At 33.2% G+C, this 15,265-nt stretch overlaps 2 protein-coding genes and 1 pseudogene across 2 annotated transcripts; all 3 read right to left on the bottom strand.

The window, feature by feature from the left end:
• Positions 1-3,165: 3,165 nt before the first annotated feature.
• Positions 3,166-4,616, bottom strand: LOC149510954 (uncharacterized). Its single transcript, XM_089756349.1, has 3 exons — positions 4,526-4,616; positions 4,078-4,348; positions 3,166-3,985 (listed from the first exon to the last, which is right to left on the bottom strand). Exons 1-3 carry the CDS (start codon positions 4,614-4,616, stop codon positions 3,166-3,168), a joined length of 1,182 nt encoding a protein of 393 aa, XP_089612475.1.
• Positions 4,617-8,009: 3,393 nt separating this feature from the next.
• LOC111279720 (P-loop containing nucleoside triphosphate hydrolases superfamily protein) lies at positions 8,010-11,907 on the bottom strand. Its single transcript, XM_089756280.1, has 2 exons — positions 9,564-11,907; positions 8,010-8,309 (listed from the first exon to the last, which is right to left on the bottom strand). The coding sequence occupies exon 1, from the start codon at positions 11,771-11,773 to the stop codon at positions 9,704-9,706; it is 2,070 nt and encodes a 689-aa protein (XP_089612406.1). The 5' UTR covers positions 11,774-11,907; the 3' UTR covers positions 8,010-8,309; positions 9,564-9,703.
• Positions 11,908-12,457: 550 nt separating this feature from the next.
• Positions 12,458-14,349, bottom strand: LOC149510955 (UPF0481 protein At3g47200-like; annotated as a pseudogene).
• Between the last annotated feature and the right edge of the window lie 916 nt (positions 14,350-15,265).

A 15,265-nucleotide genomic window follows, 5' to 3' on the forward strand; every position in this document is an offset into this window, starting at 1 on the left:
ACCCTTGTGAGGTATTGTCCGTTCTGACCCCCCTTGACCTCACGATTTTGTCCTTCAAAAGGCATCTCTATTATGTTTGATGTGAGATTCAGGACTCCCCTTAGGTTCGTGACATTCTCCTGCACCCAACCTCGTGATGCTCTCGTCACGGAGGCTAGCCACCCTGCCTACCTCCCTCGAGGTGCTTGGCGTGGATCGAACGATTTAGGGTTGTCTCTGATACCACTTGTCACAGGTCGAGACTTAAGCTCCGAACCCGCGCGGCTCCGATACCCGAGCATTCACCCTTCTGGCGTCTCAGATCAACTTTCCGTCACGGTTCACACCTTTGTGAGATATTATCCGTTCTAACCCCCTTTGATCTCACGGTTTTGTCTTTTAAAAGGCATCTCACAAAGAAGAGATGGTGTGAATCCTTTTATATCTCAATAACCCTCTTATTATGTTCGATGTGAGATTCAGAACTTCCCTTAACTCCGTGACACTTTGGGTTACCTGAAAAAGGCCTGAAATGGGACAATGCCTATGGCCTAACATGGACATCAATAGATCTATCATTAACTGTTTGTGTTTTTAAGAGTTCTCGAGGGAACAACACCCTTGCAAATTACAATTAAAAATTTTGATATTTAATTTACAATTTTAATAATATAAAATAAGGATTTACCGATGCTAATGAAACAAGAACTTAAGCATTTGTCTAGCATGAGTGCATGATCAAAATTCACATGAGCAGACATGCATGCATGCATGCATGCTCATACACAATGAGAGAGAGAGTGTGTGTGAGGCGTCGTTGAAATTAAGGGGATAAATTGAAGAAACGTACACATAAGTAGAACTCCAATGGATCCTTACCTGCTTCACTAGCTTTATATAATGTAGGTGAGTGTTCGTGTGTTGTCGCTTTTTTTTTTTTTTTTTTGTTATTTATATTTATTTTTTTAAAGTATACATAATTTTTTAAAAAAGTAAAAAAAAAAAAAAAAGCAAAAGGTAAAAAAAAAATAAATAAATAAAGGTGACACATAAATACTTAAATTAATATTTTATATTGAATTTATTCAATACCAATTGTTTTATCAAATTGAACAGATAGAAACTTAAAAAACTAAAAGGTATAAAAACATTCATATCAAATTGAGATAAATAAAAACTTATCACATATTAATTATTTTGTCATTCTTATCAATCAATTCATTTTATTATAAAATTAATTCAAATAAAAAAATTAAAAATATATGAAAGAAAACAAACAAAGAGGTGTTAATTGGACACCTCAATTAACATTATTTTCTTATAAATTTTATATAAAATTAAATAGATAATAAAATATATATTTTTGGATAAGTTGTATTTTATTTATCCAAATAAGCAATAAATTGCTATGACATATAATCAAATCGTATTCTAACTATTATGCAATATAACTTTTTTGATATGTCAAGCATCACATAAAATCTTATTGACTGAATCAGCAGCAATTGAATGCAATCCACGTAATTAAGTCCTAACAACTTCTTTAATCTGTTCATACACTTGTTCTTCTATTCCTTCTTTATTCTTGAATAATCTGTGGTTCTTTTCTCTCCATATATGATATATACGAGCATTCCAAGCAATACACAATACTACTGATATCAATGCCTTACCTTTCATCTTTGTCATTGCCCATTACAATTCTTCAGTCCATTCCCTGGCTACTCTATCAATCTTGCATGATTGTAATATCATTCTCCACACCATTTTTGCATATTCACAGCCCAAAAATAGGTGGTCCTTAGATTTCTTTCCATGTTGACATAGGCAGCACCTTTCATCCACTTCCACTCTTTAATTCCTCAATCTATCTTTTGTTGGAAACCTGTTTAATATAGTCATCCTTGTAATCATTGAGTGATTTAGGATATGATATTGAAACTAAATTTGTTTGTGCCACTCAACCTTCCTTTGCTTAGACCTTATCTCATTCCAAACTATTGCAATAGAATAGCCATTGCAGAGGACAAGCCACACCTTAATACCATTTTCTTGTTTGATAAATTGGTGTGCGGTAGTCCGGAGTTGAAGTAGTTTCCTTTAGCTCCAATTGTTACCCTGCTATGGTGTAACTTGCTATAGATTTCTACCTTTCAAGACATTGGCTTCAATCCAAGTTATCTATATAGTGAGAAAATAGACCAAATATTCCTCATCATGCATGCCTTGTTCCAAGTTAATGTGTCTTTGATACCCAACCCTCCTTCAGACTTAGGGTGGCAAATAGCTTCCCAATTGACTTTAGCTCTTCTAGAAATCCCCTCTTAACCTTTCCTAAGGAAGCTAGAGCATAGCTTATTAATCTTTTTTAACACATGTTTAGGCAATATAAAGTGTCTGTACCAATAATTGTGTAAGCTGAAGAGTACTGACTGGATTAGCTGTAGTCTTCTAGCATAATATAAGTGATTACTAGTCCATTTTTTAATCCTAGTTGTGATCTTCTCAAGCAATAAAGCATAATCTTTTGCAGTGAGTCTTCTGGTGACTAGTGGGACTCTTAAGTATCTAATAGAGAGTAAGCCTACTTTGAATCTGTGGCCTGTTGAATTGATTAGATCTCTTCGCTATCTATTCTTGTAACATATATCTCACTCTTTTTGCAATTAAGTTATAGTTATGAGAATAAGTAGAAAGCTTGTATAGCCTCATTGACACAAATGATTGAATTTTTTCATCCTTTTGTAAAAATCAACAAATCATCCTCAAAATATAAATGTGTCAGTTTGATCTTCTTGCACTTGGGATGATAGGTAAACACTCCAAACTTGGTAGCTTCATCTAGCATTCTTGACAACACATTCATTGCTAAAGCAAATTGATATGGGAAGAGTAGATCCCTTTATCTTATTCCTCTAGCTCCTTAAAAATAGCCCACTAATCTTCCATTAAGTGATATAAAAATCATTAGGGTTGTAATACAATTGTTAATCCAACCTATAAATTTGGAAGGCAATCCAATGTATCAAAAGCTTTTTGTAAATCATTCTTTATAGCACACCTTGGGAATAATGTGATTCTACCATACCTCCTTACCGTCTATTATGCCATAAGCACATTATCTGTGATGCTTTTCCCTTTTATGAAAGCATTTTGACTTTTGCTTATGATATTTGGCAGGATATTTTAAAGCCTATTTGCTAAAATCCTGGTAATGCACTTATAAATAATAGTATAATATGATATAGGCCTGTAATCTCTAATCCTACTTGGATTTGCACACTTTGGAATTAAGGTAATAATGGTTGAGTTAAATGCAGAAAGTATGTGTCCAGTTTGAAATAAGTGCAAAATAGCATTTGTAACATCCTCACCAACAATGGACCAAGATTGCTTCAAGAAATGGGTTGTGTATCCATCTGGACTAGGATCTTTGTCACTGTTCATAGAGAACATAACAATTTTGATCTCTTCTTTCAGCACTGGCCTTTTAAGTGCATCTTGCTCCTCAAAAGATATTGAAGCTTGAAGAAGTTTAGTAAAAAATTCTTGTGAACAAACTTTAACTCTCTTATCTGGTGTACCAATCATTTTTTGGAAGAATGATACTGCTTCCCTAAAAATTTGCAAAACTTTTTCTAGTTCGTTCCTTTCAGCATCAACAAGTACTCTTATCGTGCTTCTTTTTTGTTTGGCTGCAACGATTTTGTGAAAGAATCTTGTGTTTTGGTCTCTTTCTTGTATCCACGTTATCTTGGACTTTTGCCTATAATAACTCTCCTCAACTTCTATTAACTCCTTCAGCTCTGTGGATAAGGTACTTTCGAATTTAATCATTTTAATGCTTGGAATAGTTGTTAATATTTCTATCTGTACAACCTTCAGCTTTTTTCTTTTTTTTTTGCAGCTTTGCTTTACATCCTCATAGTGCAAGTTGTTGTACTTTCTTAACTCCAACTTCAGTCTTTTTAATTTTTTGTGCAATTTAACAATGGGTTTCCCATCACTGGTAGCTTCCAAGAGTTTTCAACTATGTTCTTAAACTCTTGGTTCCTAGTCTAGAAATTAAAAAACTCAAATGGTTTGGGAGGGGAATACCAAGCCATAGTAAGTTTTATCAGTATAGCATAATGGTCTGATACTTCAAGAGCAATGAACTCCACCTGTGATTGTGCAAATATAGTGAGCCATGAGTCAGTTATTAATACCCTATCCAACTTTCTTACTACATGGCTTTCTTGCTGATGAATAGTCCATGTGAACAGAGGCCCAATTGCTACGTGATCAAACAATACTAGCTGAGTCATGCAATCCTGTAACTCTTTCATCTCTGAATTGGCTATTTGAGAGCCATTGAAATCTGAAAACTCTGAAGGATATGCAATAACAATGAAATCACCAACTAGGATCTAGTGACTATATAAAATTATCCCTCTTAAAGATAGCAAGTGTGACCATAGCCTCTTCTTCTCAGCTCCATTTTTACTCCCATAAATGGCAGAGAAAAAGAATTTTTGACTTTCAAAGAACATATTACAGGTAATACTTTGATCAATAAGGTTCACCATGTCGTCTCCACAAAATCCAAATCTTTCCATTGCATACTTCTGAGTAGTTATGGTACATACCCCAACCATGAAAATTATTATCCAATATGGCGTGCATCCGATGCTATTTGACTCTTGTTTTAATTAGACAAACCAAATCAATATTTAATCTTTGTATTTTATTTGTTACATCTTTTCTTTTTAGAAGACGGTTAAATCCTCTAGTGTTCCATACTATACAATTCATATTGGAGAATTGGAAGTATGTCCTCTCAAGGTAGAAATGCTTGCCTTTACTTGCTTCTTTCCCTTGTCAATTGGTCCTTTCTTTTAGCTTTTGATAGCCTTCATCAAAGCTGCCACCCCAACAATTGCTACTCTAGGCTTCTTTGCTCAATGAAGAATTATCCTATCCATTATTCCTTCAGAATCACTAATTTCATGCCTTATAGTATCTAATTCCTTTATGGACTCTAATATAGCAAATCTGTTCACAAAATTAGCCTTAGTGGAATGGTATTGGGTTATTACCTTGTCGTTATTCTTAGTAGCAGAGATAGTTCTGTTACCTTAACCTCTTCTATTTCACTCCTTTTTTAAATTATAGATGGCTATGTATCACCTTCATTCATTTTATTCTCCAACAATGTAGCTTTAGCCTTATCTTTAGGCATCCACACCTTAGTTGCAACCATCACTGGCTTACTTGGACAGGTTTTATTAGAATGTCCAAAAATGCAACAATGAGAGAACTTTTGAGGCATCTATGGTATTTCCAATTTAACTAAAACTAGAGATCCATCTCTCAATTCAATATCAATGGTTCTTGGAACTTCCAATGCTGCCCTCATCTCTACACAGATCTTGGCATAAACCATTCTTTATTGCTTGGCAGTGATTGTATCCATATATAAAGGAGTCCCTAATGCACTAGTAATGTAACTCAACCCCTTTTTTGAATATAATTCAAGTGGGACATTACCTAAATGAACCCAGACGGGCAATTTCTTGATGTTAAATTCCAATGAACGCATTCTTGGCTCCCATTTTCTGATTATCAGCGGTTTGTTCTGGATGTGCCACAGACCGTGCTCAAGGACTCAGTTCCTTGTATCAAAGTTCGTAAAATGAATCACAAAAAGATTATGCCCAAGATGCTTAATCTCTACTTCACCTTCCTTCCCCCAAAGTATATTGACCATTTTCTGGAAGAGGCTATAATTAGGTGTTCTCCTAATGAATTGAACTACAATGGAGTTTTGTCATTGGAGAATTCCTTCTTAAAAAACATCATTCGATGGTTTCATAGTTAGCCCCCCTTCAGTCTTCAATGGCAGATAATACTCCAAGGCTTGATCTCCTGATGCTGCAAACGAAGACCTTAAAATCTGTCACCTTTTGCTTCTTAGCAGCTTCTGCTTTAGTCGGTTCTGTCAGATATTCACCCACCACATCACTCTTCTGCTTAGTACTTAGTTCTTCAGTAACAATCAAGAGAGATCGCAAATCCTTCTTACTCATCTCAAACAACCCAATCAATCCTTTGAAGCTAAAGAAAATAGCAAGATCTGATGAAATTTTATGAAATCTGTGATAATCTTCAAGAATTTTAGCAAAAATTTTGATGAAAAGAGTCGAGAATCAAGAAAATTTGAGAAAAGATTGGAAATTCTAAATATATATTTTTATATATACTACATAGTGATTTGGAATAAAGTACCTTAACTTCGTTTTTGATTGATCTTCACTTTTTTATAAGATACAGACTTGCTTGATTAGATATTGATTTTTTACAACAAAAAATCTATATCGAATATGGATTAAAATCCATATGATACTATTTTTTATCAAACAAAAATGTTACCGGTTTTTTCTTTTTTTGCCATCTTTATTCACTTTTTTTCAATATTTATCTAATAAAAAAATTAAAAATTAGAAAAACCAAGAATGACATATGAATACCTAAATTAATCTTTTATTATCATAAAATATATCTAATTAAAAAATAAAAATATAAAATAAAAGAAATTATAAAAAAATAAAAATTAATAAAAGAGTTCATAAAATGTGCCACACTCCCGTTGAGTTTAAAGTATTAATTTTTTTAATTTAAAATATTAAAAAATAATTTTATTAATATAATACATATATATAATTAAATTAATAATAAAAAATATTTTTCTTTATATCTTAAAATAAAATGAGATAAAACACATTAAATACACTTTTGTCTTAATATCGTATGTCTTAATGGAATAAAATTTATCTCAACTCGATCCTAATTTCAAAAAAAATTTATCCCTTATCAAAATAAAATGGATTAATATAAGTTGGATGCATATTATTTAATCATCCCTTATCAAATTAGAATGGATTAATATCATGTGGATACATTATTTTAACATTTTTATTAATTAATACATTTTATTACAAAATTTATCTAATTCAAAGTATAAAAAAATGAAAGAAAAAAATAATATATGGGATATGTAGACATCTCCATTATCCTTTTTTTTTATACCAAAATTAATTTAATAAAAAAAACATAAAAACATAAAAAAGGGAAAAAAAAAAAAGGAAAGAGAGTTTATTAGATACTATGTGAATATCCTAATTAAGTTTAAAATATTAATATTTTAAATTAACTTATCAAATAATAAATAAAAAATTAAAAACAATAAAATATAAAATATCACATGTAAACATTCGATTTTTTTTTTCAAAAATGATCTTATTTTAGAAAAAAGAAAAAACTAAAAAAAAAAAGGAAAGATTAAACGCAAAAAAATAAAAAATAAAAAAAATAAAGTTGAGTTACCATTCAATATTTGCAAGGATGAATTTTTCTTGACATCATGAATTTAAAAAAATAAAAAAACTAAAAATTTTTTTAAAAAAATCTAATTTGGATGTGACATTGGTTTAATATTTTTTTCTTTAAATGTCATCAAATTAAAAAAATAATGAAAAAACTATAATTTAAATAATCATATCAAGTGAGATCCATATTAAAGAAAATTTTTTAAAATATTAAACTTTTAAAAAAAATAAATAAATAACAAAAAAATTATAAAGACAATGCCAAAAAAAAAGTAAATGACTTGAAATGTATTATACTATTGATATCAAGTGAATCTAAAAAAAATAAAATATAAAAAATTATTTATTAAATATAAAAAAAACAAAAAAATTACATATCATTAGCATCAAGTGACTCCAAAAAAATTTAAAAAAAATCTGTATTAAATATTTTTGTAAAAAAAAAGTTAAAAAAATTAGTATAAGTAAATCTCACACATAAAAAAATAAATTTTTTAAAAATATAAATTTATATAATTTTAAAAATGTTATTAAATATTTTTTAAAAAATAAAAATATACATTTTTACAATTTTAAAAAATATTATTATATATTTTTTAAAAAAGAAAAAAATTAAAAAGGGTAAAAAAAAAATTTATAAGTAGATCCATAATACTAGAATCATTAAAAAATATATACTTTGATAATTTTAAAAAATGTTAATTAAATATTTAAAAAAAGAAAATAAAAAATAAAAAGAAGAAAACAACATGTGGCAGCGAACCGGTAATGTTGACAGTTCATTACCAAAATTTAATTATAGGATATCAGAAGATGCATCCATGTACGGCAAGAGAACAAATTAACGTGAACGGCCATGGTATGATAGCGAATGTGCCAACAACCAATGACAAAGCACACCCAACTCTTCATGCTAAAGACCATTTTGTAGAGTTTTTCGTAGCTCGAGTATTAACAGTATACCTGCAGGACGAATAGATATAATAGTAATAATAATGCAATATACAATAACGAATGCAAACAACAATGAAGTACAGCAATAACAGGGAAAGAAAAAATAATAACACTCACAAGGGCTACTCTATTTGTTGTGCATGATCCAAGCCCAAATAAGAGTATCAAGTTATTGAAATCAGAAAAGCATAAAGAAATGAAAAGAATAGATCATGTATCTGTCTACCACCTTTCCAATCCACACAGAAAAGGAAACTGAATGAAAATCCTATTTCCTACTTGAAAACTCCTCTATCAAGTTCAGTCCTAGTAACCTAAAAAATGTCATTTAAAACAACTAACAAGATGCAGACCGTTCATATTCAGATGATCCATCCATACAATGATCCAACCAATATTTGGTTTGGAAAATGAAGATTCACTCTCAAAACACACATTTCAGCTACAATAATCAAAGAAGAATAAGGGAAAGAACCTTGAACTAAAGCAATTCCTAAGACACAGCTTTTTGTTCCTAGGACACTAGGTTTCTGGTTTTCCTTTCAAGGATAATTTCAATATAAAGGCTACAGTCAACTATCACAATACCACGTCCTTTCAGGAAAGCTTCTAACTTTTAAAACTACTGACATTGCATGGAAGTTCTTGAATGCTAATATCCAATCAAGAAGTAAAGCCTCATGTTCCATGCCAATATAATCTTCAAAGATAAAAATAAGCATCTTGACTCTCCCAAACATCCAACCTCCAATTTGTTACCTAAATAAGTTACATCCAAGCTGTTGAGGAATACCTCAACTTCTATAGAAGTGGTAATATTGTCAATCTTTACTTAATATGTCACAAGTATAATCAATGTTGAGGTATACCTCAACTTCTACAGAGGTAATAATTTTGTCAAGCTTTATTTAATATGTCAAAAGCATATATATATATGTGTAACTATAATATATATAGAGAGGATATTTCTTCTTCTTTGTGCATTATTCTTTGAGCACATGGTTTTTTCCTCCCAAATATCCATCCAAGCCAAATATCAAAATTAAATGTTTGCAAACATAATAAAGACAAACAAGCCACAAACCATTACAGCAGTTATAAACATTACCATCCCAAAGAAGATATAAAATAGTATTCAGTGACCTCAAAATAAAAATATTTCAAAATGTTAACTTTCTTCCCATTACCAAGTAATACTCTTCTAGTGACTAATTGGCATGGTAGCAGCAATACAACAGCAATTAAAGTAAAGAAAGCAATTACCACTTTCAAATTCTACAATTGTAGCGCAAATGCAATTACTTGTCTGCAGCAATGTTCAACACTTTGGCAACCAAAATATCATAGTACAGATATGCAGATTGGATCTTCAATTTTTATGTGCCAATAAAAACCTGCGTTTCTCAATGAGCAAAAACAGTGTCATTGCGTCTAGGAGGCCTATCAGGAATCGTTCCTGGTTTGAACTTAGACGCTTCATGCTTTGCCAGCTCATGAGGAACAGGGCTGCCGCTTTGAACAAGCATCTGCTTGAGATCAAAGAAAACATCAGTGTCATGGAGAGTTAAAAATGTTGTGGCCACACCAGTCTTCCCTGCACGCCCAGTTCTTCCAATACGATGTGTGTACATTTCAATATTACCAGGCATATCATAGTTAATTACATGAGCCACGTCAGGAATATCAATTCCACGTCCTGCAACATCAGTAGCAACAAGGACATTGTATCTCTTGGCCCTAAAACCCTCAAGGCTAATTTCCCTCTGCTCCTGCGACCTTCCACCATGCAAAGTTGTTACTTTATAACCAGCCTTATCCAGATTCTTGGAAATAGTATCAGCATTCTTCTTAGTATTGACAAACACAATTGCCGTCTTATCCCCGAGATCATCAAGTAACTTCTGCAATCTCATAAACTTCTCTGATTCCTTCATCATCATCACGTGTTGTGAAATTAAATCAGTAGCCTTTCCAGCAGTACCAATGGTGACCACAACAGGATTCCTCAAATACTTCCTAGCTAGCCGCTCCACAGCTGGAGGCATGGTAGCACTAAACATATAAGTTGTACGATAAATCCTTTTCTCATCGAGCTCCTCATCTTCATTCTCCGGTTTCAAATTACTAGATGGCATAGCATCCAGTACACCCACAACTTGCGGCTCAAAACCCATATCTATCATCCTATCAGCCTCATCAAGAACCACATAATTACACTGGTTCAACACAGCATACCGCCTCTCTAAACAATCCAGCAGACGACCAGGCGTAGCAATAACAACCTCACACCCTTGTCTAATCCTAAACCCTTGTTCCTCTATTGACTGACCACCTACAATTGAAACAACTTTAATACCCAAATAATGTGCAAACTTCATAGTTTCATCCTCAATTTGCTGAGCAAGTTCACGAGTTGGGGCCATGACAACAGCATAAGGTCCTTCAGCTTCATTCTCTTCACTCATAGGAGGTAATCTAGATATATAAGACAGCATAGGCAGAACGAAAGCAGCAGTCTTACCTGACCCTGTCTCTGCAATCCCAATCACATCTCTTTGCTGCAATCCCAAAGGAATGGCAGCCATTTGTATAGGGGAAGGCTTCTTATACCCAACTCTCTCCACAGCTTTCAACAACTCCGCACTCAATTTACTCTCAGTCCAACTCCTCATTGGCCGTGGAATCTTCGACCCTTTATAGGAAATATTAAAATCTTCCCTAAAAATCCTCCAATCTCTTTCAGTCATTTCATCGAGCTTCTTTTCAGACCAATGCTTATCGACTCTCATATCGAATGTATCATAAGTATTCGCTGCTTCTTCTTTTAACCTCTGTGCCGCGGCTTCCTCTGGTTTCTCTTCAACCCCTTCTTTTCTCCTAATTTCTTCTCTCATCTCCTTCTCATTCTTCGCCGCTAGCTTCTTCTGCTCCCTTCGATCCATTCCAGCCCTAAACCCTCGTCCGAACAGAAGCTGAGCCTCGTGAGGGTTTTGGTACAAAGAATTCATGTCTCTCGAAGTATCTTCCGTGTTTTCCCAATCGAAAGAAAACCTAAATTTCTCGCTAGGTTTAATAACCCTCTTTTTAGGCTTTTTCGATCCTAGGTACTGCTCTTTAATCGCATCCAATTCTTTTTCCCTTTCCCTCTCCGCCAACTTCTCCAACCTCGCTCGCTCTCGAGACTTGGCTTCCTCCTCCCGCTCACGCTCCCTTTCACGTTCCCGATTTCTTCGCTCGGATTCCCGGTCTCTCTCCCGCTGTCTTTCGCGGTCGCGGCGGTCAGAAGAATCGTAGGAGGGTTTAGTAGAAGGCGAATCGGAGTCATTGTTGGTGGTGCTGTTGTGAGAGCGGTGGAGGTCTTCGAGGCGGCGTTTCTGTTGGGCGCGTTGCTCTTCGAGGCGTTGGAGGGCTAATTGCTCGCGTTGGGCTTTGGTTAAAAACAGGGGTTTTGGAGGATTTTTGTTGTTGTTCATGGCTTTCTTCAAAGAAAGAAAAGAGGATTTCGCTTGGTCAATTGCAGGAGGGGAGATGTTCAAAGGAAAGGATGGGAGATTTCCAGAAACCTTCTGTAAGTAAATTTTGATAAATGCTTTAGGTTTTCATTTCGTTTTCTTTCTGCTTTTTCTTACTGTTATCCCCTCCAATCCCCTAGCAAATTTCCACTTTTACCCTTCTAGTTCGATTAGACAATTTCACATCCAATCGATATTTTATGATTTGGCATTGCATGTGAATTTGACACCTTATAATTATATTGACGTACATAAAATTTTGAATATACAAATCGCTATGTAAAAAATAAAATAATACAATTTGTATCATAAATTTTTAATGTATTATTTTAATTTAAAATTTAATATTATTAACTTAATTTATCTATATGATAAATGATAGGTTAGATTAAATTTGTTTTATAAGAGTACTCAATTTTAGTTGTTAAATGAATTATTCTTTTGAAGAGCATAATGAACAAATTTAATTATTTTATATAAAGTTTATGGTAAAGTTGGCATCACATTTTAGTTTCTTTACTCATTTTAATCAATTATTATATTTTGACTTTCTATTCTATATTTAATGTTTTTTTTTTTTAAGAACTTTTAAAGAAGCAATAAAAGTAAATAAAAAGACAGAGTAAAAATAAATTAAAGCAAACCTTAACCATATATTTATTTAATTTATCCAATCAAACATCAAATCAAATCCATACCAATCTGCCATAACAAAGTTAAAGAGTGCTGTAAAAACACATTTTCAAACATTTTGAAATGATGAAAGCATACATTTTTCTGAGTACATAATTCTATAATTGAATTTGAACACACATACCAACTAATTAAATACTAGTGATGTTTACTTCCTTGAATGATGGTGAAATAAGTCTGAATAAAAGTGAAAAGAAGTCCTGCTATGGCGCCCCAAAAACCAAGAATTCTCCATTTTCTACTAGAATAATCGGAAGAGATACGTATTAACCACGAGTTGCAATAACTTTGGATGTTTTTTTTAACATCATAATACAAGAATGTACTTGGCTCCAAGTTCCTGCTCATCCCTCTGAAAAGATCAACTACTTCTTCATCACTGCCCAAGTCTTTGTGAAGGATACCTGCAGCCCGCAACTCCTTAACATCTTCTGGTTTTTGAATGAGAGAAGAAATGAAGCATACGTAAGCGGTGACAGCATCAGCATCATCAAAATCTGGACACATTTCTAAAGCTACCAAGTTCATGAACTTGGAGGCTGTTGACTCATTCACCACGAGGCGTGGCATCTTTAGGCTTCCCTGAATGTTGCAATGGAAGGAAATATTTTGAAGGTTGCATGTCATGTTGGGGCTCACTTGAATTCCTGATTCTTTAAGATCCATGATGCTCAGAAATCGCCTTCTATTTTTTGCCTTGTTTCCGCACCAAAGAAGAAACTTACCAATCACGCCCCAGCTTACTTGTTTTACCATTCCTGTCAGTAATTCTGTCCTCAACCTGTCCAGAAGGTACGCGTAATCTTGCCTTTCTGCTTCTTTTTTGTCCAGCTGTAGGATCTTCCTCGCACCAGATATATTTGTCATAAGGTTAGCATTTATGAAATTTTGATTGATAGTTCCCACCATGTGGGATCTATGGTTGAGCCAATCAATATCTTGAGGACTCTGTAAGGAAGTTGGTTTTCTAGCAAGAATAAATCAAATTTGGCAAATGTCATGAGATCTAGCATATCTGAAGGGAATGACTTATCAAACTCACCGGGATCAGCGTAATATACGGTATACAGCACTGCACAACCGTCCACGAAGAATATCCAAGATAGCTCGTCATCATCGTGGTAATTTATGTCCTCCGGATTATAATATTTCCTAAGAGCCTCTATCTCTTCCTTAATCTTGTGGAATAGAGCATCGTCAGTCGTTTTGTTCTCCTTTAAGAAGAAAGCTGCCAATAAATGTTTCATTCGCTCTCCTCGATCTAACTGCGGGTTGCCATGATGCAAAGGGCCGAAGGCTACCATCCTCGGTTCAAAATATTTCTTATAGTCCTCCTTGATAACGCCAACTAGGCGAGGTGTAACTCTTTGTATTGGCGGTTTGGCTACTTGAGATACACCTCCTCCCTGGTTTTGTAATTCAAGCGATGCTGATTTTAATTTCATCCTCTGTTCTTTCATGAAATCCGATTTCTCTATCTCAATAATAAGAATTCTCCCCTCGTCGCCCGCCATAAAATTCTACCAGCTAGCTTAACGATTCAAAGGAGGTAACACAACGACCGTTGAAGGAAATTTGGCTGGAGTTGCCCGAAGAAACAAAGGAAGAAAGGATAGAAGAAATGGTGAGTTCGGTTTCTCTGTTTCTACATGGCTATATTTGGGTACCCGAGCTGCAGAATTTATGCCTTACACTACCCCGAAGATAGTAGCTAGCTTTAACTTTAGATTGATCCAATCTTCTTTATACTTTATTAAAATAACAAGTTTGGCATATAAATTTATATGCTTTATCTTTTTGAAACAGTGATAGTCAAGACCAAATTCATGAAATAATGCGGATCGATCAAAAAAAAATTATACTCTGGAAAAATCCAAAAATTTTATACCGCTTAACAAAAAAAAAAAAAATTTTCGCGTTTTCTTCTACTCACTCTGATTCTCTTTTGGTTGTGCTTGTAATTTGTTTAGAATGAATCACTATAGGTTTTTTCGTTTTCGCTGGAAAGATAATAATACTTTTTCACTCACAGAACAATTCAACTGATTTATATATTATATTTAAAAGGTAATTTACTCGAACTTCTATTCTCATATTATAGCCTACTTCATGAAAAAACTTGTCAAGTTTAGTATATCAATTAGTTTTATTTTTATCGAATATGTTCAGCAATATACATATCAACTCGAGGTATGTATGCAATTTTTTAATTAATTACATCTTAAAATAAAAACAAAAAATATAACTATATTCAACATGATTCACACAATCTAAGAAGAATTATATTCATATTTATGGAATAAAGATTAGAATAAAATATTTTAAAGAGAAAATGATTGCGTACTAACCAATAAATGCAAAGATATTATATTTTGTAATAGTGAAGTTTATTGATCGAATAAAGATTAAAGTGATAACCAAGACAAGATGATTGGAATGAGACCAGTGGATGATTGAAGATACAAAAAGGCAAGAGGATTCCATGATTTGGTCCATGAAAATTCATTGCCTAGCTATTTGGTCAATTTTTTTTTCCAACACTTTTAGTATTTACCAAAAAAAAAAATGATATTGGTTGCACGGCGGAATCTGCTTGGAATTACGACTTGTCAAAACCTGGAGATTAAATTGTGTAGGACCATGGATGGATGCCATTGTTTTGCACTTTCTTGCTATAGTGTGGAAGTCGTGGCAATCATTTCTAATGTAATTGCTTATTAGAGCCAAAGTTCATGTAAAATTGAATCTAAAGTTTAATTT

Source organism: Durio zibethinus, chromosome 27 (assembly GCF_047325235.1).
Source record: "Durio zibethinus cultivar Kanyao isolate XHJ-2024 chromosome 27, ASM4732523v1, whole genome shotgun sequence".
Taxonomy (NCBI): Eukaryota; Viridiplantae; Streptophyta; class Magnoliopsida; order Malvales; family Malvaceae; genus Durio; species Durio zibethinus.